Source organism: Ceratotherium simum, chromosome 4 (genome assembly GCF_057802395.1).
Source record: "Ceratotherium simum simum isolate JZ-2026a chromosome 4, ASM5780239v1, whole genome shotgun sequence".
NCBI classification, from domain to species: domain Eukaryota; kingdom Metazoa; phylum Chordata; class Mammalia; order Perissodactyla; family Rhinocerotidae; genus Ceratotherium; species Ceratotherium simum.
In genome coordinates this window covers 18547841-18560503 of record NC_141903.1, presented here as the reverse complement: position 1 = coordinate 18560503, position 12663 = coordinate 18547841, and the positions used below count along the sequence as shown (strand labels likewise).

Genomic DNA, 12663 nt, shown 5'->3' with positions numbered 1-12663 from the left:
TCTACGGGTGAAGTGACATGCTGTCTGGGGAAGAGAGGAAACAGGCCCTGGGCTGGGTGGTGGGGACATGAGGATTCACTCTACTATTCTCTCTACTTTTGTGTATCTTTAAATATTTCTATAATAAAAAGTTAAGGAAGAAGCAGTGATTCACTCCAAAGAGTCAGAAGTTCTCTCAGTTGCTTGGATCTTTTACAATGATCAGAAAAATCAATCGTCATCAAGTACTAAGTTATCTACCACGTCACATCTAAAGACGCCACCAAAATTTAGTGGATGGATGAACCACAGGGAAACCAATTCCCTTCTGATGGGCATTTACATTCTTTCCAACTTTTCCTTACAGTAACTGAATCTATCCAGTTCCGGATGCCTCTGTTCTGATGATCCTCCCTTCTCCTCCTTGTCTCCCCCAACCCAGCCTCTCAAGTCACTGGATGACCATTTCAGGACTAAGTAGCTGGTGGTAGCAGCGTGGATGTCCCTATCATAAAGACAGCCCAAACTCTGGCACCATCTGCTCCAGTGACCTGCAAGGGACCCAGTGCTTCAGGACAATTCAAATTCAGCCTCAGAAGGATTCAGTTTCCCAATAACTGCCCCTTGGGGGTAGCGGACAGCACACATTGCAACGATGGGGCTAAGAGGGACAGTAGGGAGTTTTCTGGCCAGGGCTGAGGGTCACCTCAATAGCCCTCAAGCAGCCTGACACAAGTCTCCGGCTGGTTCCCTGCTGCAGACGGGGCTCCCAGACCCTGGAAAGTATTCAGAGTTCCCTCCCCATGCCCTGCTATTCTGCAGTGCTTTTCCTATTCTAGGTTCCTGCTCCTTTTAAACACAGCCAAGAGACACCATTTCGACCTCTGTAAAGGGAATTGTTTTTTTTTAGAGGCTAATATCCAGCGTTAGCAAAGCTGCTGGGAAGCAGGCACTCTCCCGCCCCACCGGTGGAAGTGCAAGCTGGTGCAACCTTTGGGAATTTATTAACTGATGATGTGCAAGGTTCTTAGAATCATACCCTGTGACCAGCAATTCGATTTTAGGAATTTATTCTCATGAGCATACGCACAGATAAAAGACTAGGCTCCCCACCGCAGTGCTGTGTAAAATGGCACACTAGAAACGACCCAAAAGACCATCAAGACGGGAATGGATAAACAAATTATGTTATATACATACAACGGAATACTATGCAGCAACAAAAAGAAATAAACTCCTAATAGATACAACATGGATGAATCTCAAAGCATTACACTAAGTAAAAAAAGGCACACAGAAAAGCATCCATACATGTAACTCCATTTATACGACTCTAGAAAAGACAAATTAATCTACAGAGACAAAAAGCAGATCAGTGATTGCCTGGGACTGGGAGCAGGATGGGGTGAGTGACTGAGAAGGGACACCAGGGAACTTTCTAGGTTGATGGCAATGTTCTACATCTTGATTATACATTTGTTAAAACTCACTGTACACTCAAAACTGTATGCACACTTAAGATCTGTACACTGTACTGTATATAAATTATACTTCAATTTAAAAAAATGAAAAAAGCAGCTCCATCTAAATATCCAACAAGATGAATTAACCCAATCATGGTATATCCATATAATAAAACATTATGCACGATACTGTAGAAGAATAGTTAATGACACAGGAAGTTACTTAGTATATATGCTTAAGAAAAAAAATTGTTATGGAACTCTAATATACTCCAACGGCCTTTTTGTAAAATAAAATGTATATACTTAGATAGAAAATGACCAGAAAGAAATATTCCATTCATTCATTCAACATAAATTTATTGAGTATCTACTACATATCTTTATTGTCACGATGAGCAGAAAGGACAAAAAAAATCCCTTCTGGTCATGGAGCTTCTGTTCAGTGGTTTCATAGAAAATATTAAATTATTAAAACGTAAACATCAAAAAAAAATCAAACGGTAGAGGAAAGTGTGTAAATTATACTACCACTCATGTTAGAATACACACACATTTGGTTTGTTTATGCAGAGAATAACTCTGGAAGGATTCATGAGAAATTGGGATCAGTGGTACCTTTCAGGGAAGGAAACAAGGGGAACAGGGAACAGGGTAGAGAAAGCCTATTCACTACCTGCTCTTTTATACAGCTTGATCTTTTTTTACCAGTTCATGTATTATCTATTCCAAATAAACACAATTGATTGTTTCTAATTTTCAGCTAATGACCAATAATCAGGAATTGAGTGGGGAAGAATGATATGGGAATGTGTAGATGATATACTGCGAAATGAACCAAGTGTTTTGAGGCAAGATGTTTTTCATTTTTACCAGACAAAATTCCAAACTAAAAATGTTCTGTGATGACATACACACAAAAGAACAGGAGAACCTACATCAAAATGTCAACAGAGATGACTTCCAAGTGATGGCACTGTGGGAAGGATTTTACTTTCTTCTGTTTGCTTGTATTTGTTTTTGCAGTTTCCTAAACAAGCAAGTAAAAAAAAGACCCCACTCTGTGTGTGTGTGTTTAATTACTTAAAACAAAAGTGAAAAGAGAGAAAACAGCAGACCTACAGTGTCACCTCTTTCTGCCAGGTTCTCAGATACACTGGAGAATCCTTGGCTGCACCCCCTCTACCCAAGGGGCCGTGTGGTTTAGGAAGACAAAGAAGAAGTCAAGGGCAGGGCACAGGGCCAGCCCAAAGCCTTGTGTCCTCCCCTCACTTAGAGAGCACAGGCTTCCCCAGCCAACCAGCGTGCCCGCCAAGCCCCTTGCCCATCCCCAATCCAGAGGCCCTGGAGGTTGTTGGACTGTGCCCGTCTTGCTCTCCCGGGACACCTGGGAGGCAGGTGGCACAGCCATTTCCTGGTTCACAGATGAAAGGCAGGCTCCGAGGTAATCTGCTTCTTCCACAGAGAAGGTGCACTGAGACAAGTCTCAGCTGCATGTTGTGGGGGCACTGAGCCCTTCGGTCTTCTAAGACATGAAGGACTCGAGAAAACGCCTAGTTTTGTCACCAGCTTCCTACAGAATACACTGGAGTCAGGGAGTCTCCAAACTGGCCGCCACCTTGAATGACATCTCATCCAGCCCCCAACCCCATTGGTCAGTCCATCTTTCATCCTCCATCTGCACACACCTCTGGGGACAGCTCAGATCACCTCTGCAGGCTGGACTACACGAAACTCCTCCTTATACTAAGAGCCCTGACATAGGATCTCTGGGAGGCGTTCCTGCACAACCATTCCAATGGTGCCAGAAGAATCCATCTGAGCCCAGTCCTTCCCTTCTGTGCTCTCACCTGTGTCTGCATCAGGTGAGGCAGTGGACACCCCTCGGCCCCTCTCCACACGGGACACTGGTCTGGGAATGCTGGGACACGAGGCACACCTCATGCTGCAAAGAACTTACAGTCTAGCAGGTAGGACATGTTACTACACAGGGTGACAAGGACACTGAGAAGTAAGCATGAGGTTGGGGCCAGGACACATGGCAGAGGGGAGAGACTTGAAGGAAAGGAAGTTGGCCCTCAAGCCGAGAGCCGCCCCATGCCCTAATTCCACCGTATGCACCCAGAACCTGCCAATTTTAAACTTAGGTGGATGCATCTTTCAAGAGGAAGAAAAAAAAAGGTGGCTCTCAGTTTTAATCTAAATATTTATGGAGGCGCACACCCGATTACCAGAAAAACATTACCAACAGCCTCATTGTCGCCACCAGCCTGGTGCTGATCTGCTCCTCTTCTCACATTCAGTGAAGAAGTTCAAGGGCACAGGTGTTAACAGGTAGGAAACCTGACTCCCCTGTACTGGCCAGCATCCCCCAGACCCAGCAGAAAGGTCAGAGGCGGGTAACTGAAGTGGGAGGGGGCTCTAGGTCTGCTCCAGCAGAAGCAGTAGGGCCAGGAAGGATGATCAAAGGAGCAATTTAAGGCTGAGCATCAGATAAAGGTGACCTGAGAGGGGCAGATTCTTCCAGAGCAACTTTCGGGGAGGAGGGTTCCATTCTCCTCTTCCCCAGTCAGGATGTCTTATCCCGGCTGTTAGAAGATCTTGCCAATGGGGTCTAGCTCCTGGCTCCCAGCCCTCAGCAGCTATGTGACTTTTGGCAAACTGCTGGCTTTCCCAGCTCAACCCCATCACCATCCAATGTCCAAGGGGATAATGCTGCCTTTCTTACAAGGATTATTTGTCAGACTTGTAAACCCCTCGGAGGGCAGTCACACACCCCAAACCTTCCCCTGACAATGAGCTACATGAGAGAGGCTGTCGGGCTCACAGGCAGCAATCGTAAGCGGAAAGGAACGACACCTGTCAGGTACCCACCATGTGCCTTGCACAGTTCTTAGGTTCTCTCACTTACTCCTAACATTCCTATAAAACACTTCCCCCAGTTGACAGAAGAGGAAATTAAAGAAGATTCTTCTCGTCATTGCACATAGATCGAGGAGGCTCCGTTCTAGCCACGGAGGCTGGCAGTGAACAAGACAGACACAGGCCTATTCTTGTGGAGCATATATTCTAGTGTGGGGGAAAAGATAATAAACACAAAGAAAATAATTCCAGATACTGCTAAATGCTATAAAGAAAACAAAGCAGGATGATTTGATAGAGTGACATGGAGGAACAGTAATAGAGAAAAGTCGACTCTAAGTAGAGGGAACGGAGACAAAGGCCCTGAGACACAAACAAGCTTGATTTATTCAAGGAAGAGAAAGGAGGTCAGGGTGGCAGGGGTGGGAGACAAGGTAGGCCATCAGGCCAGGGCCCTGTGTGTCAGGTATTACAGGTAGTGGTAAGGACTGGGAATTTTATTTTAAGTGCAATGAGATGATTTGGAGATCTTTAAGCAGGGGACTGAGAGGATCTAAGTTCCGGCTGTTGCGGGAAGAATGGGCAATGGGGGCCAGGTTTAAAGATGTTTAGGAAGGTCACACAGGCAGCTCAGGGTTTCACTGCCAGTACTAGTTTGCATCCCACACCAAGGTTCATTTCCACTGTGTCACATTCCACATACCGTAGTTTAATGCTATTCTGGAATCTCACATCTGACAAAGCGGGGCTCCCACTGTCTCCCTGACCCCAGCTCTGCTTCCTGCAGCAGTCGAGTGAGGATAACTGCTCCCGGTCCTGTGATGACAATTCAACAGCACATATGGAAACACGCTTCACGTCGATCTGGCAACATTCAACAAACAGTGAGTGTCTACCATGGGCCAGACACTTGTAAAGTTGTTTTACAGTATTAGAAATGTTTTATTAGATAGATGCTTAATAAAAAATGACTCTGGGAAAAATAAAGGGCCAGCTGTCACTCCTCAAGAAAGGTGGAGGCTAGCGTGGATTCCGGGTTCCCCCTAATCTTCACTTCTCTCTGCAAACTTTCCGTTAAGTGAAATCTTATAGAGAAGCATCTGCTTCTTTGAACAGGGAGAGGAAATAAAGGAGAAAAAGAAAAGAGTCAATACATTGGGGAGGCGGGACATTATAACCCCAGGAACCTGGGTTTGCCCTAATAAGACCAGCTTCAAGTCACAGGTGACCTTGAGCATCAACCCCTCAGTTTTCTATTTCTAACCTGTAAAACCTGACAAACCCATCCTCCCTCTGAGGCGGGCGGCCCAACAGTGAACTAACACGACACTACGGCATGGGTGAGGCACGATTAACGGAGAACAGCCTGCCCTGCTCCTTTGAGCAGCTGGAGGAGAGATCAGAACCCTCTAATCTCACTTACCTACAAAAGGTTGGCGATTCTAATGTAACTAAGCTGGTTGAGTTTCTACTGCTCTCAAAATCTTTCCTGCTAGAAAGGGGCAAATTAGGTCCAAGTCATTCCTCCCAAGCTATGAGCAGAACTGAGAACCACGCCAGCCTATGATAAACAACCAAGCCCAATTTCCACGGCAGCCCTCCCTAATTGATTTAGCTACCACCTCCAGAAAAGAACCCAGACTGTGCTGCCTGGTCTACCATCCCACCGTCCTGCTTTTTAAATGAACCACCAAGACCTGGATTTCCTCTCCAGATGCCTAAAATGTGCTGCCCCTTGGCCATCCTGCTCCAGGTAGAAGACCAAGCGAAGCAGAGGGAAGCTGGAGAAGCAACGCAAGGCAGAGATACACTAGCAGGTACAGGAAAAAAGAAAAAATGATTAATTTGGCTAGAAGACAGCTACTCCCTAATGAGGAAAAAATCCTGAATAGCTGGTGGTTTTTTAAGCAGAGCTCCATACACACTGGGTGCAAGTGCACTGGAAGTGGGACCTGTCTGTATACAGACCCAGATACCCCACTAGGAAGGCCTCTCCCTCCCTGTGCTGGGTGGAATAGTGTCCCCCCATAATTCATGTCCACGTGGAACCTCAGATGTGACCTTATTTGTAAAAACGGTCTTTTCGGAGGTAATTAGTTCAATTAAGATGAGGTCATACTGGATTAAAGTAGACCCTATTCCAATGACTGGTGTCCTTATAAAGAGACAAAACAGAGACACAGATAGATGGCCATGTGACACGGGACTCAGATTGGAGGGATGCATCGACATGCCAAGGAATACTGAGGATTGTCTGCAACCACCAGAAGCTAAGAAGAGGCAAGGAAGGACCCTCCCTCCTTCAGAGAGAGAATGGCGCTGCCAACACCTTGATTTCGGACTTCTAGCCTCCAGAACTGTGAGAACAAATTTCTACTGTTTTAGGTCCCCCACACCCGATTTGTGGTGCAGTGGGCCCTCTGGCCCTGTGTATCTGCCGGTTGCGCATCCGCGGATTCACCCAACTGCGGAGCCGAAGACCTACGTGGTTGCGTTGTTGGTTGCGTGGGTACTGAACACATGCTACAGAGTTTTTTTCCTCGTCATTATTCCCTAAACAATACAGTATAACAACTTTTTACATAGCACTTACATTGTATTAGGTATTATAAGTAACCTAGAGAAGATTTAAAGTACATGGGAGGATGTCGTCTAGGTTATATGCAAACACTACGCCATTTTATATAATGGATTTCAGCATCCGCGGATTTTGGTATCCGCGAGGGTCCTTGAACCAATCCTCCGCGGATACCGAGGGGCTGCAGTTTGTCACGGCGACCCCAGGAAACCAATACACACTCTTCTACTTCACACCTGTTCCCCAAACCACCCTTCCCTGTCTCAGTCCAGAGGCAGCAGGCAAGACACACAGGCCCTGTCTCCAGCCCACCTGCATTTTTCCACCTTCCCAGGGCCCATCAGCTCTTCTCCTTTGAGGTGAGGGGCGTGCAGGGATCACATTTCAGCTGCCCCCACCTTCTGCCACCGGAGGCAAACTGGCAGGGGAGTTTTTGTTTTTCTCCCCACAGCCTCCTAGTTTTGTAGCCTCTTTCATTTAGATTGGTATTTCTTAAATTCCCATCCCAGAGATACACTGGGGGGGAGGGGGACCATAACTATGTATTCCTTATACTATCATTTACCTAATATTTCTTTATATCGAGTCACTACTTTTACTTAAATGAATTTAAAAAAGGACTTGCTACATCGTTACAATAAATGGAAAATTAGCATCATTTAGCCTATGCAGAACTTGCTAGATATATATTTTAAACTGCACATTAAAATACACAATAGTTTTTTTAAAAGTCCATTCACGTACCATTTAAAATAATCTCGGGTGGCAATACTACGGGAAATACTGCCCTAAGAGTACAGTGATTCTCTCTCTTTAATTGGCCTGGAGCTCCGGGCTCCTAATCAGAAAAACCAATTTAAGCTCTCCAATCTCGTTTTCCTTTCTCGCCCCCACACACTCCGGGAGAGGGTTAAGGGCAGGAGGAAAGCAAGGCACCGAGAGTTCCGTGTTCCCAGGCGGGGCGACCTGAGGACACGGAATCGAGAGCGAACGGGACGTTAAATACCCAGTCCTGCAAGTGACAAGGGCGGGGAGGGACTGACCTTCTCGCGCAGGGTGCAGTGGACGTCGGAGGCGACTCGCCCTTCCCACCACGGCTCATCCATCATTGCGTGTGCAGCGCCGCGATCCGAGGCTACCGGGCTCCCCGGGCGCACCCTGCGTGGACACAGGCAACTTCAGCGGCCGCAGCGCGTCCCCCGGCTCCGACCCCCGGCATCCCTATCCTGGCTCGTCCCCGGCCGGGGGCCCTTTCCTGCCTCGCTAAGCGGAGCTGGTGGTCGCCTCCTGTCCCGGGGAGAATACGGTGCCCGCTCCCCTCTGCTCGGGGGACCTGGGGCGACCTGGAGCTGTGCAACAACTTGCAGAATTTTTATCTTCCCTTTTGCAAAAGTTGCAGAGAAAGTTGCCGACTCCGCTAGCTCGCCCCGAGGCTGGGGCTCCGGCGGCGGCCACCGGCTCGCCGTCCCCAACTCCTCCCCCGCCGCCCAGCCTTTGTCCTGCTCCCACATCCTGCCCTTGAGCCGGGGCGAAACTCACGCATCCCGCTCCGAACGTGGGGGGCTGCGGGCGCCGGGCCCCTCCCAGGGCCGAGCGGGCGGCGCCTCCGAGTGCCTGCACGCGGCTGGGCCCTCGCGCGGGGTGCTCCACGCTCTCGACGGCCGCCCCCGCAGCCCGGCTCGCCCCGGCCGCCGCGTCCCTGCGTGCGCTCGCGTCCTGCCGCGGCTCGCAGCCTCCGGGCCGCCGGGGGCCTCCCTCCCTCTCTAGGGGAATTGGGGGCCGGGCCTCGCGCATGCGCCGCCGGCCCCCGCACCCCACGGGGCGGGGGGCTGGGAATTGCAGTCTTTCTTTTGCCGGCTGTGTCTCAGCTTCCTGCCCGCCCTCCTCCCCCGCCTCGGTGGAAAGCTTCCTCTCACCTTCGCGGAGACTCCTGGTGGCCTCTTGGGCACGCCGCCGGCGTACTCCAGGAGCGCAGGGACCGCGGCGCCACCTGCGCGCACCACGCGTGAAACGCGCGGGCAGGATGCACCCAGAAAGTCCTGTCTCCTGCATGCGCTGCTCTGGCCAACTTGACGTCGGTTCCACCTGTTTTTTCTTTCTTTTTTTTTTTATCCTGTCCTGCTATGGGGAGGTAGATTTCCAAACGGACAATTCCCACGAAAGCTCCAGAAAAGCCACTGTTGATTATCCACGAGTCCCTAATTCTAAAGGAGGCTCAGTAAGTCAACTACTATTTATTGGGCTCCTGCCAAGTACATATTATCTACGCCTCACATTGGAGGAAAACCAGTCTTTTTGGAGGGTCCAACGGATGGAAAGCATTGTCTTTTAAATTCAGTTGATTGCTTTCGGAAAGGCGCTGCCTTGAATCAGCTAATCTGATGGCACAGTATTCGCGATCTGGAGATTCACAGACCTGAGGTCAAATCCACGTACCAACTAGGTGATTTTTGCCAAGTTCCTCAGACCTCTCAGGGGACTCACTGAGGGTGCTCTCTTGGGAACCCTTATGTGTAAAATGAGAATAAAAGTTGCACCAACCTGCTAGGGATATTGTATCGTTAAGTAAGATAATTCGTGTAAAGGGATAATCGCCCTGCAAAGTATAAAACGAACGCTCAGTAAATAGCTGCTAGGAAAGAGTCTTTAGTTTATGATTGGTTTCCTGCAAGCAAACACTACCTGGAAAAAAATTTAGAAGTCAACTTTGATAAACTTTAATTGGAGCTTAAAGAGCAGTTTTAACGTAAAAAAAAAATTACGAATTCTTGTAAAACACGTAGGAATAAAAAAAAAGTGCAGGCTCTTCAGGAAGAAATTATGAAGGTTGAAACATAATAAGAAGGGCTTGAAGAAACAGAGGTGAAAATAGCAACTTTACCCAAATTAGCTATTTTAATAAATTCTAATGGTTGTGAGTAGATGGGGGTGAGGGAGGGATGGCACAACACTTTCTAACTCTCAGATGGAAGAATATCTGTGAGAAAAGCTAAGATTTTTTTATTTTAAAAATGAGAATAGACCTGTATTACCAAATCTTAAAACATATTGCAAAGTTATAATTAAAACAGTGTGGTGTTGATATGAGAATGGATGGATAAGCATCACTGGAATAACTGAAAGTCTAGAAACATATACAGTATACTTAAAAATTAACCGTATGATAAATGTGGCTGGGGTAATTAGTTAATTTGGGGGGAAAACGTAACACTACATATTTATTTAAACCATCACCAAAATAAATATAAGAACCTGTCAAATGACAAAACTAAAACAATTTAGTAATGAGTTGGATGTTCTTTATTCAAGGGAAAACAGTCCATGGGTTGGGGACGACAGTGCCTGATGAGCAGTGGAGCGCTCCTCCCCAGGGATTTTGGGCAAAAGTGAGTTTTATAGAATGTTGGACGAGGCAATGTGGAAATGGCATGATTGGCTAGGAGGACTGGGATTTCCTTATAAGGCTGGCTGGTCCTATTTTCTAGGGTAAGGTGAGCTAGCTAAAGATGTTGGAGATTTGTGATTGGTGTATGTTAGGTTTCCTTGACAGGGGTTTCCTGTATGTGCAGGCTGACTTAGGTTTAGATTTGTTACCTGAGCAGGGCCGCTAGGGTGGCCTTCATTTTTTACAGTTCCTGTATATGAATTAACTTCATCAAACCCAAAGAACTACAAACCAACAACAACAACAATCACAAGAGAATTAAAGGAACACATAAGTGAATTATTTCAGAGGAGAAGGCCCAGACATTAAGGCATAGGAAGAAACCAAAGGCAAGAATGAGTATATATGTTTGAATAAATATGCAAGACTTGGACATACTGAATGTCACCAAAAAAGGCAAATGACAAATTGGAGAAAATGTTTTTAACAAGTGTTACAAAAGGTTGATCTTACTATGTAGACCTCTTGTAAATCAATACGTAAAACACTCACACCCAAAATGCAGAAATGGATGAACAGGCCCACCATGAAAGAAGAAATTCAAATGGATGAATATCATTTTTAAAATGCTCATACTCACTAGCCAAGACATTGAAAATTTTTTAGAAACAGAGGGATATATCTTTGTGAAGGATTTTTAAAAACACAATATGCAAGGTTGACAAATATACAGTGTTGTTGGGAATATAAATTAATATCATCTTTCTAAAAGCTCATTGAACTCAGAAAGTTTAAAATTGTATTATTTGATCCAACTATTCCACTTCTGGAAGTTTATTCAAAAAAATAAGCAGACAAGTATAAAGATTTATTGACAGGGGGTTTCATTATAATGCTTTTTTATTATAGTGAACTATTAGAACAAGGACTGGTTAAATAATGATTTGGCTCTTAAAAAATATTTTTTAAGAGAATGAATATTGACTTGGAAAAATGTTCCCAATATATTATGTGAAAAAGATTAGAGTATGACCCCAGTTATCCTGCATTCACACACACACAAAAGAAATGGAAGCAGATCCATAAAAATATTAACTGTGTAATCGGAATGGTAGGATTATGGGAAATTTCGTTTTACTTTTTATTCTAGTATGTCTGTATTTTCTAATTTTTCTACAAGAAACATGCATTACTTTCATAATCAGAAAAAAAGAGTGAATATTATTTTAAAATAAACACATGATATACTTACTAGAGTGGCCTTCCATTGAATGACAACTCACGGTATTGTTTTGTTTTTGTTCTTTTCTTTCATAGCAGTATTATTTCTTTCTCAATAATCTTTCTACGCAGGGCACATCGAAAGATGAAAGGCCTTTATTATTGACTAATTTGGAGTCCTCTTTTCCTAAACTTCAGCTCTCAGTTATCAGGAGTTCTGATAGGTGAGGGAGGTAGGCAGAAACTTTGGACTTTTCTCCAGGGGCTGCTTTAAGCGGATTGTGAACGTCATTCACACTCTGCAGTCCTTACTGTGTCATTCTCAGGAGTCTCTGGTTTTCCCAGAATCTCTGAAGAATGAAAGTACTTTGCACTGATGGTCACTGTCCACGGGTAGAAATGGTGTCGGTGCCCTTAGCAGGAGAGGCTTCTTCCTCTGGTGGACAGCAGGGAAACAATGCGACTGGAGATAATTTTCCCACCCACTCCATCCCCAACGGAGCCAAGAAGTAGTCATTTCTTCATTCGTTCATTCATTCATTCATTCAAAAACTAAACTTTTATCAAGTACTTACTATGAGCCAATTACCAACCACCTATCCCCAATCTCTGATGCTCACAGGTTGGGAACCAAAGATTTAAACTAAGACTATCCTACCTATCTACAACATTCCCATGTATAAAATGGGAAAAAATTTTTCTCTGGGCTTTCCAATCTTCCTCAGAGGACAAATCAATCTAATGTTATCAACTGCTCACTTTAACTTTCCTTTCTCTTTTTCTTTTCACGTGATGCACTATCTCACATTACAACTATACACGGTGAAGTATAGATGTGTTCGCCCTTGTCCCAGGCCTTGTTCTCCTCCCCAAGGGTAAGCAGCACCTTGTGTTTCCTTCCAGAAGTGATCTTTGCACTCACCAGCATAGACATTCATGCCCTTCTTCCCTTTGCATGAATGGCAGCTTACGGTACACATCCTCCTGCACCTTGTTTTTTCTCTCCGCAGCGCTGCACAGTTATCCCGTAGTCCCATAGTACAGATCCATCATGATGTATGTAACCAGTCTTCTTTGGCTGGACATTTAGGGTGTTCCCAGCCTTTTGCTGCCCAACCACGCTGCAGTGAATACCCTGGGTGGCAGGGGGGTCAGTGATATAAATTCTTCGAGCA

General features: G+C 45.8%; 1 protein-coding gene across 3 annotated transcripts in view; it reads right to left on the bottom strand.

Annotated features, from left to right (window-relative positions):
- Positions 1 to 8883, bottom strand: part of CCNJL (cyclin J like) — a 50090-nt gene extending 41207 nt beyond the window's left edge. Inside the window, exons 1-2 of one of the 3 annotated variants that reach the window (XM_087429463.1) lie at positions 8799 to 8883; positions 7926 to 8040 (exon numbers count right to left, since the gene is read on the bottom strand). In XM_087429463.1, the coding sequence (XP_087285589.1) occupies positions 7926 to 7991 (66 nt within the window). In that variant the 5' untranslated portion in view covers positions 7992 to 8040; positions 8799 to 8883. Of the gene's footprint in view, positions 1 to 7925; positions 8042 to 8421; positions 8692 to 8798 lie in introns of those variants that run through there. The other 2 variants (XM_087429464.1, XM_004428570.3) reach the window with 2 other exon arrangements.
- Between the last annotated feature and the right edge of the window lie 3780 nt (positions 8884 to 12663).